This window comes from Sinocyclocheilus anshuiensis, unplaced genomic scaffold, assembly GCF_001515605.1.
Source record: "Sinocyclocheilus anshuiensis isolate Anshui unplaced genomic scaffold, SAMN03320099.WGS_v1.1 scaffold840, whole genome shotgun sequence".
NCBI classification, from domain to species: domain Eukaryota; kingdom Metazoa; phylum Chordata; class Actinopteri; order Cypriniformes; family Cyprinidae; genus Sinocyclocheilus; species Sinocyclocheilus anshuiensis.
Genome location: NW_015552598.1, coordinates 709679 through 729843, shown reverse-complemented (window position 1 = coordinate 729843; position 20165 = coordinate 709679). Strand labels below are relative to the sequence as shown.

The 20165-nt window shown below is 35.6% G+C and overlaps 3 protein-coding genes across 3 annotated transcripts in view; 2 read left to right on the top strand and 1 right to left on the bottom strand.

The window, feature by feature from the left end:
- Nucleotides 1-9308, bottom strand: part of LOC107665738 (testin-like) — a 14198-nt gene extending 4890 nt beyond the window's left edge. The window contains exons 1-5 of the mRNA XM_016456750.1: nucleotides 9147-9308; nucleotides 6114-6199; nucleotides 3795-3901; nucleotides 3135-3568; nucleotides 807-1208 (exon numbers count right to left, since the gene is read on the bottom strand). Of these exons, the coding sequence (XP_016312236.1) occupies nucleotides 807-1208; nucleotides 3135-3568; nucleotides 3795-3901; nucleotides 6114-6199; nucleotides 9147-9173 (1056 nt within the window). The 5' untranslated portion in view covers nucleotides 9174-9308. The remainder of the gene's footprint in view (nucleotides 1-806; nucleotides 1209-3134; nucleotides 3569-3794; nucleotides 3902-6113; nucleotides 6200-9146) is intronic.
- A 2923-nt stretch (nucleotides 9309-12231) lies between these two features.
- Nucleotides 12232-17277, top strand: LOC107665736 (carboxypeptidase A1-like). Its single transcript, XM_016456748.1, has 11 exons — nucleotides 12232-12296; nucleotides 12822-12903; nucleotides 12989-13123; nucleotides 13566-13664; nucleotides 13820-13921; nucleotides 14490-14588; nucleotides 14676-14786; nucleotides 14904-14994; nucleotides 16591-16790; nucleotides 16864-16948; nucleotides 17019-17277. Exons 1-11 carry the CDS (start codon nucleotides 12232-12234, stop codon nucleotides 17204-17206), a joined length of 1257 nt encoding a protein of 418 aa, XP_016312234.1. The 3' UTR covers nucleotides 17207-17277.
- A 2294-nt stretch (nucleotides 17278-19571) lies between these two features.
- Nucleotides 19572-20165, top strand: part of LOC107665737 (carboxypeptidase A1-like) — a 4053-nt gene continuing 3459 nt past the window's right edge. Inside the window, exons 1-3 of the mRNA XM_016456749.1 lie at nucleotides 19572-19644; nucleotides 19898-19976; nucleotides 20082-20163. Coding sequence (XP_016312235.1) covers nucleotides 19580-19644; nucleotides 19898-19976; nucleotides 20082-20163 — 226 coding nt within the window. The 5' untranslated portion in view covers nucleotides 19572-19579. The remainder of the gene's footprint in view (nucleotides 19645-19897; nucleotides 19977-20081; nucleotides 20164-20165) is intronic.

Below are 20165 nucleotides of genomic sequence, written 5' to 3'. Positions count from 1 at the left end.
CCGGTGTCCTGCAGAGTTTAGCTCCAACCCTAATTAAACACACCTGAACCAGCTAATCAAGCTCTTACTAGGCATAGAAACTTCCAGTCAGGTGTGTTGAGGCAAGTTGGAGCTAAACTCTGCAGGACACCGGCCCTCCAGGACCGAGTTTGGACAGCCCTGTTCTAAAGAATAGAGCTAGTAAAGATTGTTTCAATTCTCTTTTTGTGTTCCAGGCAAAAAGATAACAGTATAACAGGTTTGGAACAAAATTAGGGTGAGTAAACAATGACACAATGTTCATTTTGGGGTAAACTATCTCTTTAAAAAAGGCAAAAACATTAGGCTGATGGCATACATATGTTTCCACCATGAGATTTCAGATGCTCACAATAGATTTAGAAAAAATCCACCCGAGCTTGAACATAACCACAGGGACTAAGTGTGGTAATTTATGAAGATCTCTGGAAGAACATAACGTTCATTCCAACTGCCTGACTAACACAGGCTTGGCAGAATCTGAACTGCTCTTATGTTAATCAAGTGAATCCGGAGATAAGCGCTGGAGAACGAGTCGACTACCGTAGCGCACATGTGGTGGAAATAAATACAGCTGCTCAACAGCGCCAAAGGGGATTTTTCATTAATAGATGGTGACATTCAAATGCCTAGAAATTAGACTGAGAGTCATTAAGATGTAAAGGGATAATGAGAAAAGAAAGGTTACAAAAGCTATTTGTATGTAATAAAAAATTTATCCATGACAATCAACATTCACAAACGGAGTTGCATTTTTCAAAACATGTATGTAGGAATGGCATACTTACATAGTTACCAACAGGTCCAGCGGGTGACATCCCAGCCCCCGGGGAGCCAACTTTTCCCATTGTAGCAACAGCATCACCTTTGTCTCCAGGAGTCCCTGTTGTTCCAGCACCAGGTTTCCCTCCTGCCCCGAGGCCTTGAGGACCCTTTTCCCTGGCCATACCTGCCTGCTGTCCCATCTCTTCGGGCAGGGTGATGTCGCCTACGCCCAATGCCTCGTCCTTGTACTTACGGACATACTGCTGCATTTGCTTAACCTCACCGGGCGAGAGTTCGTGGCAGCGCTCTGGGTCTTGGTCATGGTCAGGAAGCTGTTTGGCCATCTGTTTCTTACGGTAATCTGCTCCCGCCGTACCAGCGATGGGCCGCCGCTCCGGAGGCAGAAGCTCAATGTATCGCAGAGCCTGAGAGGACATAAGTGATGTTTTTTGGTTAATATGAAATTAGATGTGGAACCTATTTAACTTTTGTAATGTGGTGTATTTTTGAGCGAAACAGAATATTTAAAAATAAATGACAAAATTGTACGGAATTGGAGTGACAGGACATTTAGTAAATGACAGGACTTTCATTCTTGGTGAAGTATTCCTCACATTTTTTTTTTTTCATTTATTTTGGATATTCTAATAGAAATGTTATAATTATTTTATGATAACTGAATTAATAAATATTAGTGCTGTCAAAATTAGCGTGTTAATGCAGGCGATTATTTTTCCCATTTAACAGTGTTAAAAATATTTAACACAGTTAACGCAGGGGCGGGGCTAGGGTGGCCACTCCATTTACAACTGCTGCTTCGGGCTCTTTTTTCTTGACAAGCATTGCATTTATTTAGACGCAGAACATCTTTACGACCACATTAAACAGTAGACTTTTCAGATGCGCACTCCACTTCGCCTCAGAGCCAGGCACGAGTCAAACGAGTGCGGAAACGGTACAGGTGACGTGGCAGCTTCAGTAGAACAACAGTGAACTGCGATCAGATGAGATGTTGTCAGGTCATAGGTCAGTAAACATTAATTTTCCTGTCCTGTCAGCCGTTATACTGTGCTTGTAACACATGCTCTTAAATTGCATGCACAAGTTCAGTGGCTCGCGCTGTACCATTTCATATTAAAGCGCGAATGCAACTACGAGCATACGTGTCAGATCTGCTTCACATTCAGCAGCGGCAGCTCTTAAAGTAATAGCAGCCAAATAACCTAAATAACCCAGCTGCTGTGATGTCTGTTAATCAAAGAACAAAAGAAAAAAAAGAGTAAATCAATAACTTTTGTTGCTTTCATCTATATTCAATTACATATAGATTAATCTATATTTAATTTAGAATTTAGTGTTGATAACTTTATAAATTTTTGGTATATTTGCTACTTGCTGAAGGACACAGGTAAATATGACATTTATTATAGAGGGTTTATGTGAAGATTGTTTTAAATTCACTTTCTGTAAATTAGAAGTTGTTATTTTTTAAAGTCTAATAAATGTTAATATTTATAGCTCTCATTTATACTGTAATGTTGAATGGTTATAGTCAATGGTTAAATATTAGGGGACAAAATACATTTTCCTATAGACATCAGTAGGATTGGTATCAGTAATACTCGCCTTCAGTCATAAAAAAAAAGATGCCATTAAACAAATATTAAAAATATACTGTATGTTGTTTCTACATTAATTTGAAGACTGAATGTGAAATTATTGCAATATAAAAGTATATTTAAAAACTTTAATGTTAGGTGGGATTATTATTCGGTATTAATTTAAAAGACAAAGTGCAATTAATTAGTTGTTTTTTTAAATGATTGACAGCACTAATAAATATATATTATAATACCAAAAAATCTTTATTTAAAATTGTATAATAATTACAAATAATCATTCACATTTTTTATGTATAGTTTTGCAACAGACTTTTTATTAAAAATAACAGATTTATGCAGGTCTACATTTTTTTAAATAAAAATTAAAAGAACTTATGCACTTTATTGTATTTTTTTTTGATGCAGCAATGCAAAAAAAATTATATTTTTTCAAAGTAGTTTTTAATAATTCAATAACTCTTAACATAACCGCTAAAGGCTCTATTTTTTTCCTCATTTTAATTATCGGCTAAATTAATAAATGCTCATTGTTTTCTAATATTTTGCTATTAGATTATTTCTTTAAAAAAAGGAGTCTCAAAAATGAAGTGGAGAACAGTGACCTCTAGTGCATCTAAGTATTAAAGTAAAATTTTAAACTTCACCCTCAAGCATAAATTCCAAAAAATAAATAAAATAAAATAAAAATATATTTAAATATATCAAAATATATAATATAACATAATATACCAAGCTTTGGTTGATCCCAGGTGGAGCCCATTCATAGGTAACGGACTTAACCACATCCGTTTTGGCAGGCACTGGGGTAGGGGATGGAACAACAGTAGTGGCAGCAACAGGGCCTTTAGTTGGGGTGGCAGCAGACGAAACCGCACTATGGCCTGGCCCTGATGCAGCAGTGTGGCCTGCTCCTGGGGCAGCAGTGTGGCCTGTTCCTGGGGCAGCAGTAGGGCCCGTTGCAGGGGAAGCAGGGGAGTGAACTGCAGCAGTAGGTGGGAAATAAGCAGGCTGGGCGCTGGGAGCAGAGATCTGGCTGGAGCCGGGGATAAAGCTGGCAGCAGGAACAGGAGTGGCAGTGCTGACGGTGGTGGCCGGGATGCAGATGGTGACTTGGTTGCCTCTATAAGATGGGATGCCATCTCTCTTCAGCTTGGCTATAAGGCCTGTGTACTTGGTGTCCTCAAAAAGCTTCCCCACCTTCTTATTCTCCTCAGTCTCAAGCTGCACGTCATGGTCCTCAACGCCGCACTTGCAGTTTCGACAAATCTTTCTGTTAAAAGGGAAGACAGAATTTTTTTTGGGGGGGTACCTGTGGAAACACTTTAAACCATACACTACCATTCAAAAATGTGTGGTCATTTAGATTTTTTAAAAATTTGGCTATAAGGCCTGTGTACTTGGTGTCCTCAAAAAGCTTCCCCACCTTCTTATTCTCCTCAGTCTCAAGCTGCACATCATGGTCCTCAACGCCGCACTTGCAGTTTCGACAAATCTTTCTGTTAAAAGGGAAGACAGAATTTTTTTGGGGGTGGTACCTGTGGAAACACTTTAAACCATACACTACCATTCAAAAATGTGTGGTCATTTAGATTTTTTAAAAAGAAATCAATAGTTTTATTCAGCAAGGACTTAAATTGATCAAAAGTAACACTAAAGATATTTATATTGTTAGAAAGGATTTCTATTTCAAATAAATAGAAATGCTGTTCTTTTGAATTTTATATTCATCAAAAAATCCTAAAAATTACCGTTTCTGCAAAGGTACTGTATTAAGCAGCAGAACCGTTTTCAAAATATGAAATAATAATATGTCACAATATTACTGTTTTTACTGTATTTCTAATCAAATAAATGCAGCATAAGAAACAGATTCCAAACTTTTGAACTGTAGTGTATGAAGAACCAAACTGAACAGCAGCATACTGAGAAAAAAAGGCTTGTGTTATCGTATTTATTGTATTTTAAAAGCTGAAGTGATTGATAGAGAATGAGAGGAGCATATTTTTACTGTAGGATGGAGCTGTCTCTCTGAGTTATGTCTGTTTTGTTTAGGTAAGAGTCTGATAACATTAGTTTGGATCGCTGTGCACATGTCAAGTTAAGGCATGCACAGATATTCTGTAATTAATTACTTGGAAAAAGAACGGCATGGGCTACATACTAAATCACTTTTGGCATGATCTTTTGAGCATTTCTATAACATATATAATTAAAATCATACTAAACAAACCATATTGTGTTGCATTGAGAGCTGTAAAAATTCAGAGATAAAGAGGACTTTCTGTACAGCAAGATGAAGTATGTTGTTTATCTGCAAGTTGACTTCACATGGGATATTGCACGAAAAACTCAAAAATAAATAAAAGGTAGAGTTTGTTGACAATTTAAATGGAAAAATGTATGTTTTCTGGCTACGCTGTTGCTGTCATTGTCAACGCACGCTCAGTAAGAGGGTAGAAAATGGTCATGAAAACTAAATGATGACTTTTTGGTACAAGAAACCTTGACTAACATTATAAGTGAAGAAAATAAAATGCTATAAAAGTAGAATGTGGCCCCTTTAAAGACACTTTGGGCTGTTTAACATATCAATGAGAGCCAAGGAGTAAGAAAGATGGTGTTTGGGAAATGCTACAACATAAATCTTCGCCACAAAGTCAAAGAGGCTTTATCTTTACCCAAAAGAAATGTTTCAGCATGTCAGTGATCCAAAGCACACATGTTTTTATCCAAAGCCATTTACAAAGGAATGACTCTGAGGCACAGGAAGTGAGTCTAAGCCTGTTTGAGTCACTTCACAACATGGAAACCTATGGAAGCTTACTTTAGCCACGGAATAAAAAAATTAAAAAGTCTTTGTGATTTTTTTAAAACTCTCAATTGAGACTTTTTTCTCTCACAATTGCGAGTTTCTACCTCACAGTTCAGTTTTTCCCTCACAATTCTACATTAACATCGCACAGTTTTGACCTTTTTTCTCTGAATTCTTAGATTACATCTCACAATATGGACTCCTCTCTCGCAATTCTGTTTCTGTCACAGATAAAAAAGATAAATACAGGTAATTTTGACTTTTTATTTCATAATTCTGACTATCACAACTGTGAGTTTATATCTTACAATTTCTTTTTTCCTCACAATTGCAAGTTTATATATCACGATTATAACTCACAATTCTCAGAACTGCATGAAAAATATATTTATATTTTTATTCCGTGGTGGAAATAAGCTTCCATAGAAACCCTACCGAGACCTGACTAATTCTGTTCAGCACTGGATGGCTAGTCGCCCTTCCCAGCTGCATAGAAACAAACACAAAGATGAAGTCTCAGGCTCTGCATCCAATGGCCTGTATCCACATTGATGTCTTTCCATTCAAAGAATTCCTGAAACCCCATGAGAGTGATTGGGAATGGCACGCACCACCGCTGCAGTGATAGAGCTCTGGCACAGGCATCTTGGCACCTGTGGTTCTCACTTCAGGAAAACCAACAGAGTGCAGCTAATGGCCAGAGCTCTCTCAGTGTGACAACTTTTTGCCAGATAGATACGGTACAGCATTATGGTGAGTTTGTCAAGATGATGATGGATAAAAACAGACAAGTCAAATCAATGATGACCCAACATGATTAGACATTCTTCATAATAAAAACCACATGCATGAATAATAACATTGCACAAATATGTAGGAAGGAAGCAAGCACAAACCGCCAGAAGTGAAGCTCAAAGCCTTCACATTTGTCCTTGCATTTCAGACAGGCAGCTCCAGCTCCAATCTCATGGCCCAGGGTTATCTGGCAAAACAACAGGAGACATGAGCAAATCCTGTTTCCCGAGTCACAAACACATATCAAACAAAAGTATTGGTCAAATCATCAGAAATTCAAAAAAAGCACATATGCATTTATTTTATTTTAAAGGCACAATATGTAATCTTCACCGCTGGAGGGCGTATTCAAAATAAACAAAGAGACAAAGGCATAGTTAGATGACAGCGTGACTGAGTGTGGAGTCATGGGAGTTGTCGTCTTCATCCCCACAGTCGTTGCAATCCGACGGGACTCAGGCAGAAATCATGTTCATGGATGAGCTAATGATTTATTAACGTAGTAGAATGAAGCAGGGTGAGGCTGAAAGCCGTCGAAGCGAAACGAGGCCGCTGAACGAGCGCGACACACGGCTCGAAAGCAGAGGAGCTTTTATTATGCCACACTTTAGCGCTTCCACTCCTTCCGGTCGTGCGTATGTGGGGTAAAGCATCGCTGTTTTATCATACTAGATACATTTGAAAGTTCTGTTATAATGCTACTCTGTGCGGTCGTCACCTGTATAATAAAACGCATAACATATTAAAGCGTCTTTGGTGTTTCCATGTTTTCTACAAAACAAAACCGGAAATCGAGGGTGTATGACGTCATTGGCAGGCGACACAATGACACTATGGACACGGTCCGTGTCACTAGTTAAAATTGCTTATTTCTCTGGATTTAAACATTCTTCGAAACATTTGGGATAAAGTACACAAGTCAGCAAATAGTGGTTTTTGGATATTTTAATAAAAAAACCTTACATATTGTGCCTTTAATTAAATGGTGACCCCACTGGCCCTTTCCTACCAATTTCAAAAATAACAAACTTCATTTTCTTTTCAACAAATAGCAAGTTCTGAACCTTTGGAAAATGCTAATTATCAACTTCATAAGTATAAGAAGACTTTTTAATTGTATTCAGCATTTATCAAATGAATGCTGTTCTTTTAAAAACTTTCAATTCATCAAAAAAAATGAAAAAAATGAATCATGGTTTCCACAAAATATTAAGCATTACAACATCAATCTGCATGATTTCTGAAGAGACACAGACTGTATAATGATGCTGAAAATTCAGCTTTGCCATCATTGAAATATATGACTTTTTATTTTTAAATATTATTTCACAATATTACTGGTTTACTGTATTTTTTGTTCTGTCTTGTTGAGCATATAAGACTTCAAAACATTTCATTTTCTAGCAATACATATTTAATAAAATACTAAGTCTAAACAAACAGCCTAAATAAAGAAATAAACTATGCCAAAATGGGTAAAAGGGTTGTGAATTCAGCATGTATTAAAGTCACCTGTTGGGACAAAATGGTTTATTTCTTTTTTAATTATTTATTTATTCTCTAACATGTCTACTAGATCTCACGAGGGATTTGCATTTCCAGTTCACAATTTAAAAAGACATTCGTGCTTCTAATAATTTATAAAACAAACAAACAAATAAAAAAAGAAAAGACACCAACATGTAGCATGTTCATGAAAAATGCTCTCTAACCTCTTGTATGTATTCCTTTACTAATTTTGCCAAATCCAACAAAGGTGAAGTTGCATTTCTTCTGGCGTCTGCTTTTTATAAGACAAGCAGACAAGATTCATTAAAAGGCGGATTCATAAGAAAGTTTTTTTTTTTTTAAGAATTCTCCTCAGTTATATGATCATGTGCTTCTAGAAACTTCATAGAACTTACTAATTAGGACAAAAAAACTATAGGCTTTACAAAATGCTCTTTAGTTTGAAGCAGGACATAATTTCCATAATTAAAGGAAGGAGAAGAATGCCTCTCAAACTACCCTTCAATTTCTACAAGTGCAATATATATTTGAGAAACATTTGAAATCAGTCTACCTCACTAGATATTCTAATATTAATTTTATAAAGCTTATTCCTATCTCAGCAGTTCTCAACATTAAAGCTCCTCAGCTGGAAGACCGCCTTATAAGGTCAAGTAATTATCAAGATGGAGAACGCCTGGAGGACTTAGCACATCTCCTCTGTTAAAGAAGAACATTTTTCTGCTTAAAAATCAAGGTCTGAGTTACTGTTTAACAGCAAGACAATGAGGCACTGTGGCATTTCGGTCCATAAACCTGTACCTAATATTTATACTGTAGCCTACCTACACTAGCTCCTGAGAACACGGAGTGCAAATCTCGATTAATGCTTTTAAAAACATCTATTTGAGAGAAAATTATGCGGCATTCACAAAGATTTAGCAAATGAAAAAAATAAATTATTATTATCTGTTAAAGTTGCTTTAAACATTACAAACGTCAATGTTTGTTAACCACTTCCTTGACAAACTCTTGAAATCTTACTACTTTATTTTTTTGCAATTTTATGCAAATGTGGAAATGTTATGTACAACGTAATATTAATTTCTTTTAAAGGGATATTTGTTTGAAAGATTGTTGGTCGCTCTTTTCCATGCAATGAAAATTAATGATGACTGCAACTTTCCGGCTTCAAAAAGGATGCAAAATTGCTGTAAAACAGCATTAATGTAATCTATAATACATTATATTTAAGTCTTCTGCCATACAACAGGTTTGTGAGAGAAATAGGTTAAAATAACATGTTATTAATTCATCGAAACTGTAGTGAGACGCTAACTGTTATAACTAGATCATAATAGACTGAGTCCGTGAGCTGAACTTGAGAACTGCATCAGATTTGTGAACGAATCATTCAGATTGGTTTGTGAATTGGATTCAAATAAATCTGATTGTCAAGATTTTCAGTAAAAATGACTTAAATTTCATTCAGTCCATTCATCACAGTGCACAAGTCATATTGACTAGCCTACTTATATGCCAAATGTTTCGCCATGTAGAACAATGGCAGTGGCTTTACCTTTAAGGGCGATGCCGAATGTTTCTGTAACTAAACTTTTGGACCATGACCAGTTCAATAAGCGTACCTTTTTAACTTCTTTCTCGGTCTCCATTCTTGTCGAGCTTGTTTAGATGTGATAACCAGCGCTGACTCTATTCCCACCGGCAACTTTCGCTAACGGGTCACTTCTGTTGAACGGGACAGACTCCCACCTCACACTCACTCACGCACGCACGCACGCTGAAAGACTTCCGCTCATTGTGCGCTGTTCAGCCAATAGGAGCAGAGATGTAGATGTGAACTACCAATCAGAGCCTTGTATGAGATGTCTCTGTTACAAAGTGAAACGCTCGCGGACTGATGGGAGAGCTGGAGGCTATGAGACATGAACTAGCAGAATAGTAGTTAATTGGCTACTGTAACGTGGATTAAAATGCTGATTAATGACATTTGTTTTATAATTATTTTATATATGTATTATTAATTTGAATAAATTATTAAAAGTTTTTATGTTATATATATATATATATATTAGTATTTTCTACTTTAATTGTATAGAAAAGGACCTATACATTGCCATGTTACAGTTATATGTTACAGTGAATTATAATACTACTCTATTAGCCAAGTCTCATAAAAAATTTTTGGGGAAAACAATTGTTTTTTTAGAATTTTCATTTGAAATATTTCATTTTACATCATAGCATCTCTTTATTCATAATTGTGTGTGTGAAAACTGTTCAAAAAGATAATGTTCTTTAATGTAAAAATTCAAAGTGAAAGGTTATGTTCTTTTTATTTTTCACTCAAATTATCAGGTTGTTAATATAATAAAACTTGCATAGAAAAATATTAAATTAATACATTTGTGGGGCCTCAGAAATGTGTATATACATATTAATTTGTTGAACATGCTTTTTCTTATTTGACATACAAAAATACACATCCTAACAGGTCAGAGAACATCAGTAAGTGCATGCGGAGGGCAGGAAACAGCCGTACTTTGAGAGAAACTGATGCGCTGGCCTTATACAGGAAGCTGTGGCTTATTCAGTGTTTGTGTTGGTTTTGGAAAGGGTGTGGTGATGTAAGACTTTAAATTCTGACATACTAAATTCTGCTTTTCTGCCTCTCTTTTATAGGTTTATTAAAGATTTGTGTAGACTTGTCTTCACTAAGCCTGCTTGAAATCCTTGCTTTAGTCATTTTGTTGAGTTGATGTGGACATGAAACACTAACAGCATGGCCACAGCTTCATTGTCATGACTAACTAACTATATATGTCACCAGCTATAATGACACTGTTGTCTGAATATAATCAGAAGCTGGGTTTGTTTCCTGTCTTATCTTGTATGTAATTACTGCTCACTCACTCAATCAATCACTAAAAGCACAGTCACTTCTTTATTTTGCTCTGTTTCATTACAAAAGTGTCTTTCAGTGCATTACTAGGGTAATGGAGATGTAGGTTTGAACCAACATAAATTACATTGAAACATTTTGCATTCTACCTATGATAAAACTGTGCTAGATGTTAAGTTTTGTGAAGAAGGGCCACTGGTAGGAAGCTTTTGTAGCTGTGTTTATGATCAACATGCATAACAGTGACTGTAAAATATGTATATTAGGTATGGAAATTACATATTTTGAGTTTTGAGATTTGAGATTGCGCTACTTTGGGCGCTTTCGGCATTACTTTAATCACCAACCAACCACACCCCAACCCCCCCGCCCCGCCCGCACCCACTGTCCTCTTTTACTCAGGGAACCATGGTTACATAAGTAACCTGAGATGTTCCCTTTAATGGGAACTTCGAACTGCGTCCTCTAGGGGTCCCTATGTGGAACGGTATACCCACGCCCCCATGCTGAGGGGAGTGCAATTGCCCAAACAAAACAACACATAGATCGTGTGTGTCATCAGATGTTAAACAACGTCAACATGGATGCACACATCCTTAAATGCTTTGCTAGTGCTCGCCATAATGAGATAAATAGAGATCGCTCTTACCACAGAAATGCACGCTTCAAACAAAACAGTCAATGAAGACCTAGAAGAGAATGATGTGTGCTCCCGGCGCCTATTTATACTATAGTCGCACTGGTAGTGACGTCATGGCTGTCGCCGGCCAACGAGTTGGTGTTTTTTCAATGTATGCTTCAGACACGGGTCACGCCGAGGCCTTCCCCATAGCGACCCCTAGAGGACGCAGTTCGAAGTTCCCATGAAAGGGAACTAAAATATGGTCACCCTAACCAACAGCTTTACTTCAACCACTAAGCAACAACATCATATTTTTCACGAAAGTTCCATAAACTAAATTGCATCACAATCTCTAAAAATGAAGATGAAAAACAGCTGCATTGTTCTCATCATCAGACTCAGAGGCAGTGTTACACAAGGTTGTGAGAACCAAAGCAGCAGGCCTGTCTGAGCCGATTTAATGTCAACACAAGGTCAAAACTATACTTGGTACAAGCATTTCTTGCTATTCTATTCCACACAGCAAGATCTTGTTTTGCAAAGAGATATAAATGCATAAACTAGATAAATGTTTATTTTCTAATAACAATTCTAACAGTTTATTCAAACGTATGGGGTTTTGACTAACAGAACCATGACTAGCTGTGACTAAAATAGAAATGTTGTGTGAAAGGATGAGTTTGTTTACATGTGTGGGTAGGCTGTGTGATGTTTAATCACCATTTAGGTGTGACTTTCCCGTCAGATTATGACTTATTATGAGGTTTTGCAGATGAGAAAACTGCAGATGAAGTAAATGATTATCATGGTTTGGTCATCTTGACCTGTATAATAATATCTGATAACAAAATGTCATTAACACTGTCCTGTCCATCAGCAGATAGATAGATAGATAGATAGATAGATAGATAGATACATTTGGTCTTGTTTTTACTATCTTTCTATCTCGGGTCAAACCAGTTAAGGCACTACTGATTACATTTACCAGTCAATACACCGTATGCTGCTATACTAGAAGAAACAGCTGCATTGCTCTCATTTGTCAAACTTCAGCATTATTATTGTATAATATTGTGGGAACCACAGCAGCAGGCTTGCCAACCCATTACTACCTCAAATACAAGGTCACAGCCACCAGGGCAGTATATAAAGGATGACTCTAGCTAGAAAGTTCTACTCAAGCAAGATGAAGGGGCTACTGGTGCTGACTGCTCTGTTTGTGGCTGTGTTTGGCAAAAAGACCTTTGAGGGGTGAGCTCACAAATCCTATTTACAGTATCCTAGAATATATATATATATATATATATATATATATTCTGCATGGTTATGCACCAAAAAAGATAAAAGCAGTGCAGCATTTTACATTGAGTTTGAGAGAGAAAGCTGTGGATTATTCAGCGCTGAGTGTTCAGGAGGAGAGTCATCATGGTCATATCTACAGTGATCAAATATAAAGTGTGATTTTTAGTGTTCATAGCTTTACTTTATAAGATGATGATGATGAAAGGAATACTATTTTTAACTGCTCTGTTTGTGGCCGGATTTGCCAAAAAGAGTCACTTGAGTCTTAAATGGACATTTTATCAAAAAAATTATCATTTGCTCACCTTCATGTTGTTCCAAAAAAAGTTGTTGTTTTCAAAAATGTCAGCGGTTTTTGTCTATGCAATGAACAGCTTTCATTGTATGGACAAAATATCTTAATTTGTAATGAAAATTCAAATGAAGCCACATAACCTAAGAAGTATTCCTGCATATGTTTTGATGTATCTACAGAGACCAGCTTCTCCAGATCACTGCAAAAGATGAGGCACAGATCTCTCTCCTGAAGGAACTTTCTGAACAGGAACACCTCGGGGTAAGTTTCACATCAAAACCAGAGATCTACTTATTGATGTCTCTCATATGCATTTGTTTCCATACTTGTTTCCTTCTGTGTTCAGTTGGACTTCTGGAGGGAGCCCGTTCATGAGTCCTTGCCTGTGGATGTTCGTGTCCCATTTCACAGCCTACAGGCAGTCAGGGCGTTCCTGGGATACAATCAGATCCAGTATAATGTCATGATTATGGATGTCCAGGTGGGACTATTAATTAAACTTTTTAATTGCTATGATTATAATAGCTTGGAGACAATAAATCATCATATGACACACATTCTTTGGATACACCAGGAAACTTTTTTGTCAATTGGACCCCTTTTGATCTAAAATATTTCCTTGAAGTACCCTGTGGGATTTTAAGTTAATATTTCAATAACTGACACTTGTTCAAGGTTCCCTGGTGTTGGTTAATGGTCACATAACATGCACGTAAACAAATAAAACAAATTTTTTTTTCGTTTTCGTTTTAATTTTTAATTTTATTTTACATTTTTATTATTTATTAGATTTCCATCAACTCAGAAACCCCCACAGGTTTGCGAACCCCGGTTTTGGTTACACCACAATTCATCTTTGATCATATTTAATATATAATGTGGGTAATCACAAAATGTAAAGTTAATTCTTCTTTCTCTGTAAGGATTTGCTGGATGATGAGCAACGTGAGATGGTGAAATATCGTTCCTTTCCAAGAAGTACCGATGACTTTGTCTACACCACCTACCATGATCTGAACTCAGTGAGTTCTGCAACTTTAATTATATGACTGCATTGTAAGACTTGGTGGATGTGACTATGTTGTTTCATGCTTTTCAGAATTTTACCATTTATATTTTAAACAATTTTACACACAATACACAAACAGTCATTTGATCTTCACCATGTTTCTCTCAGATTAACTCTTTCATAGACATGCTTGTAGCAGAGAACAGCAATCTGGTCAGCAAAATTGTGATTGGTCAGAGCTACGAGAACCGCCCCTTGAACGTCCTAAAGGTAGGTCATGATAAATAATGATAAATTGCAGCTAGACCTCTAGTGAAAATGCTGTTATTTCACATTTTCCTAATTTTGTATTTTTCCCCCATTACTAATTATGTTAATTACACATTGAAATTATGAATTAGCAATTATATTAACAATTTGAGTGGAAACTTTAAATGGAAAATTCACATTTATTTTCAGAAAACAACCATAAATTATACGTTAGTCCAACGAACATCAACAGACGAACAAATAAAAATATAAAAATAAATAAAAATAATAAATAATCTGTAAGAAATGTATCTCTACAAAATGATACAATATGAGGTCACTCCTCAGTGTCAGTTTTGAATAAATCTTTCAAAATTCTGAAACATTTCCAGATTTAAAGATGACACATGTAATTTCTGCATCATTATCATTTTAACAGAAAAAAATAGCTTTAAATTAGATTTTAAATATTTCAGTGTGGCCTTTTGAATTCCACTGTATATGTATAGGCCTATATATCACATTTCATATGCAGTATGTGTAATATAATTATGATTTTATCATTATGACCTCATGTCCTCTTACTCAGTTCAGCACTGGAGCGAACCGACCAGGTATCTGGTTCGACACTGGCATCCACTCCAGAGAATGGGTCACCCAGGCCAGCGGAATCTGGTTTGCCAAGAAGGTAAAGTTATTAATTGGCATGCTATAAAAACAGATTTGAACAGGAATAGACTAAAGCACATATACCCATGTGTTCTGTTGTATGAAGATCGTGACAGACTACGGACGTGACCCCGTCCTCACTGACATCCTTAGCAACTATGATATATTCTTGGAGATCGTCACCAACCCTGATGGTTTCGCATACACCCACAGCAATGTGAGTTTTAAAGCCTGATGTCTGGAAGACTTCACATGCACATTTAGTTCAGAACAACTGTATTTTGAGAACGTATTCCAACGGACTGCTTTTCAATTGCAAATCTGTTTGGTTAAGGACCGAATGTGGCGTAAAACCAGAAAGCCCAACTCTGGCTCCAGCTGTGTTGGAGTTGACCCCAACAGGAACTGGGACGCTGGCTTTGGAGGTGAGATTCTTTTATCATTGCAGTTATACTCAGAGCTGGGCAGATTACTTACAAATTGTAATCCATTACTGATTACACATTACATGATAAAAACTATAGATAGTAACGTAATCTAGGTTACTCATTATAGGTAATGTATTCAGACTTCTTTTTAGATTACTTTTTTATGTAACTTGTTTTAAACTTACCATTGAATTGACATAAAAAAGTAAAGAGAAAGAAAATACATTTCATTTTTTTAAATCAACCTCATAAAATGCATTAAACATTACATTAAACCAGGGTTTCCCAAACTAGGCTTAATGTTAGAACTGCAGTGGGTTTGTGAGTCGATAAAAATGCTTATCATTAATTAAATACTAAAAATAGAAATATTTAATTTGTTTACCTGCATGCCAATCTGACCGTTAAGCAACATCGAACTGTAAATATGCGAATGTGTTGTTAAATTATTGAAATATTTACTTCCTCAGAGATATTTCAAGAAAATATTTCATGTTAAAGTGGTTTTGGCTGACAAAAATGATTGGGAATCCATTTAAAAGAAGAATTAGGGAGAATCAGTAAATTATCAATAATTTACTGCCATTGTGTGAATAATATTTAATCCATAAAAAGTAGTGCTGTTAAACGATTAATCATGATTAATCGCGTCCAAAATAAAAGTTTTTGTTTACATATTATATGTGTGCATACTGTGTATATTTATAATTTTAATGTAAACACACACACATGCATGTATATATTTAAGAAAAATATGTTGTTTATATATTAAATATATTTTTATATAATATAAATTATATGAATATAAATATATACATGTAAATACATGTCAATATTTTCAAAACATATACTGTACGTGTGTGTATTTATATATACATAATAAATATACACAGCACACACACATATTTTATGTAAACAAGAACATTTATTTTGGATGCGATTAATCGCGATTAATCGCTTGACAGCACTAATAAAAAGTAACTGTAATCTAATTACAATCAATAATAATTCAAATGTAATATACTCTAATTACTAGTACTTAATTTTTGGAATCTGATTATGTAATCCAGATTACATGTAATCAGTTACTACGGTTATATTGTAAAGCAAGGCCGTAATGGATTAATGGATTCATGGGAATAAAGAAAAAGAAAGAATAACAGTAAAATAAAAATAATATGCACATGTTCAATCTTATGTTTAAGCCTAAAACGTTAAACACGGAAAATGCTTCTTGTCTCATTACATTCAATTAGGAATTACAGGTTATATTTTGGATTCAAAATGCTAAAATTTGACTATAAAATTGAGTTCACTGCATCAAAGGATATTAGCTTCAGTCATTTAACAGTTGTATCGTAAAACAGAAATATTAGCCTAAATTTAGCCTAAAACATAATCGTATGAGAAAAAAATCTGAATTTCATGATATAAACTCAAAATATTGTCAAGTATCAAATATTAGACAATTTTGCCATTTCTAATTACTGTTACATTCTAATGAATCACTATGGTGGTTATGTCCCTACTGTAAGGGGCTTTGAAAATTCCAATGGTATAATACTTTATTGTTTTTCTGTTTTCCAACCTCAGGTGCTGGTTCCAGTAGCAACCCCTGCACTGAGACGTACCGCGGACCCAGCGCTCATTCTGAGCCAGAGGTCAAGGCCATTGTGGACTTTGTGAAATCTCACGGCAAACTCAAGGCCTTTGTGTCCATCCACAACTATTCCCAGATGCTTCTCTATCCATACGGATACACAAGCACTCCTGCAAAGGACCAGGCTGAACTGGTATGCATGTGGAAACACACTATTCTAGATATATGTAGCATCAATTAAATCAAATTCTGTTTTGTTCCTTCAGCATGAGCTCGCCAGGAAGGCTGTCACTGCCCTGCAGTCACTGTATAGCACTCGCTACACATATGGAAGCATCATTACTACCATCTGTAAGTTTTGAGAAGATTCATTTCAGTTCATATCAGTTTTGCACCCTTCTAACAATCTCTCTGTCCACAGATCAAGCCAGTGGAGGCACTATCGACTGGACCTACAACCAGGGCATCAAATATTCCTACACCTTTGAGCTGAGAGACACTGGCCGCTATGGTTTCCTCCTGCCTGCCGATCAGATCGTCCCCACTGCTGAGGAGACCTGGCTAGCCCTGATGGCCATCATGGAGCACACCAGGAATAATCCATATTAAACATATAACAATGCTTCTGTGATGAGTCAAAGTGAATAAAAGAGTGTTAATAAAAACAACAAAAACATTTACCATTTTATGGAAGTTGCTTTAATATACATTACAAAGAATATATTGTTCAGCCCTGAAAAGTCTCTGGATGCTGACTGATATATCTGTACCCTATGAAGTATTGGTGGTTATTAGAGATGTTATAAATTGATCAGTATGTGTTGATATTAGATATTTAATTACTCATTCTCATTTCTATTTTTCCTACATTTAGATTACATTTGCCATTATCTATTGGCAGTGTTATTAGAACCATTGAGATACTATTATAGGCTAGTTATGAATTTATTTATTTAAATTCTGAATTAGATTTTGTGTTATTATTTTCTGCTTTCATTTTGATTTTAGTTAAAGTTTTAGCAATTTATTTCGGTTGTGGTTTTAGTCATTTTATTGCATCAAGTTAAACTAAATAAAAATGAGAAATGTTGCCTTGGCAATTATAGCTGACATAAGTTTTCATATATTTTATTTTAAGTTAACATTTTAGTTTAAGTCAACTATAATAACCCTGTCTAACACCCACTTAAAGTTCAGCTTTAAAACACCAATAATTAAATAACAATTAAATGTCAGCAAATCTCAAAATGAATATCTATTTATTCATCATACATCATAATGTTATGATGTCCAAATTTACCTGTAGCCTTAATTTTAGTTTTGAATGATTTTAACAATTGATTTTAGTTTTTAGTTTTCATTTTGATATCGACCATTTATCAGTTATTGGCCATATTATTAAAATATTTACCAATATATCAATTTTATCAAATTTTATTATAGTTTTGAAGTGAAAGAGCTCAAAACTTCCTCACAAGTACAAAAAGGGCATTTATATTGCATAATTCTAATGCTATACATTTAACGGTAAAAATAACTCTGTACATTTAACGGTAAAAATAACTCTGTACTCACGCAACATTGCGACAACACCCAGACTCATCCACATTTACATGTCTGACACCTGTTGGGAGATTAGAAAGTTGGCCCATTTATCATGTACTTATGTAATGTAAGGTGGAAATGTATTATGTAATGAACAGAAAGCAGAAAAACTAGTGCTACAGAATAGAGCATTGAGCTGTTACTGCTCTTTACATTCCTCCAAAAGATCTGAAAGCCTGAAAAGTTTATTTTCAACAGGAGCTCGATCAGTTAAGTCTTCAGATTCATGAATATGTTGCTACAGCAAAAGTATGTATTTAACCTCACTGTAAAAGCATAAGAGGCTGTTACTGATTGATAGATCATTTTACATGCAAAGCGGGTGTTTTTTGCACACCCGCAAAAAAACAAAAAACAAAACACAAATTGACAGTTTTTGGTAAAAATAAATAAATAATAATAATAATAATAGATAAAAAAATTAATTAACCATAACATTGTATGTGAAATTCAGGGAAAATGGATTAAAAAAATTATAATTTCAAAACCTTATTGACATATATTGTTGCTCTTAATGATTCAGCTTTTCAGTTTTTGTCAAATAAAAAAAGTTACAGCAAATAATATATGTAATAATAATCCATCCATAATCAAGTTAACCACTTGATTGGCTCTATGACTCTCTCTCCTCTCCACCTTGTAGCTGGTGTGTGGTGAGCGCACTGGTGCCGTTGTCCTGTGGCTGCCGTCGCATCATCCAAGTGGATGCTGCACACTGGTGGTGGTTGAGGAGAGACCCCCCATATGATTGTAAAGCGCTTTGGGTGTACAACAATACACAATAAAGCGCTATATAAAATGCATCATTCATTCATTAATTCATAATGTAACTCCATGGCATCTATACATTCATAAGTGCTTCTACTGGAAATTATGGCATTTTGTGCAAACATAACTGATTTGTTAATAATTTTAAACTCATTCTGACTGATGCTTTCAAAATGATCAAGATCAAGTCACTCTCGTAATTTCTATCAAAAACTTACATCAGCAATGTTCGTAAATCATCAATAGAAAACAAATGAGTATGTTTGCATAAAAGACGAGATAAAAAATGTGAGCTGTAGGGACTGTGGTGGACTGAATTTCCAGTTTAGTTCCTCATTTGATAGAGAATTATGGTATGAGGACTTAAAATACTGTAAATACAGCAACTTGTTTTCTTCTCAATAAACCCTGAGTGGCTATATTAAGTAACAGGTGAGAGAACAGATGCAATGTTCTCATCCTTTAAATTCCATCATCAGTGTTTTATAAGGTTATGAGAACCAAAGCAGCAGGTTTGTCAGACTCGTGACCTGTTAGCTCAGTCATAATCACCATGTTAGCATATAAAGGTGGTCGCTAACTGTGAGAAACTCTACTTCAAGCAGCAAGATGAAGGGGTTACTGGTTCTAACCGCTCTTTTTGTGGCCGTGTTTGGCAAAGTGACTTTTGAGGGGTGAGTTCACAAATCTTATGTCTCTATATCTCATACTTTTTGCTTCCAAATTCTCACATTCACATATAAACACATGTTGGAATAGTTACATGTCCTGTTATATACTAACAACTGACAAAAAGCTGACATCTTAATTTGGCTATTATTCTTTTTGATATCTAAAGCATACATTTTAGATTAACAAAATTTACATTTGCAAAATAGGCCTACTGAATATTTAGAATATTATCACTAAGTATTAATGTCTCTACAGAGACCAGGTTCTTCGGATCACTGCACAAGATGTAGAGCAGATCGCTCTCCTGAAGGAACTCCCTGAAGAGATACTCGGGGTAAAGCCCATTGATCATGTTTCAGATCATCAGTGTTTCAGATTTGTTGGAATTATATTATAATATATAATATAAAATACATCTTACATTTTGCTCTGTGTTCAGCTGGACTACTGGATGCCGCCCTCTCGCGTGTCCCTGCCCGTGGATGTTCATGTCCCGTTTCACAGCCTACAGGCAGTCAGGGCA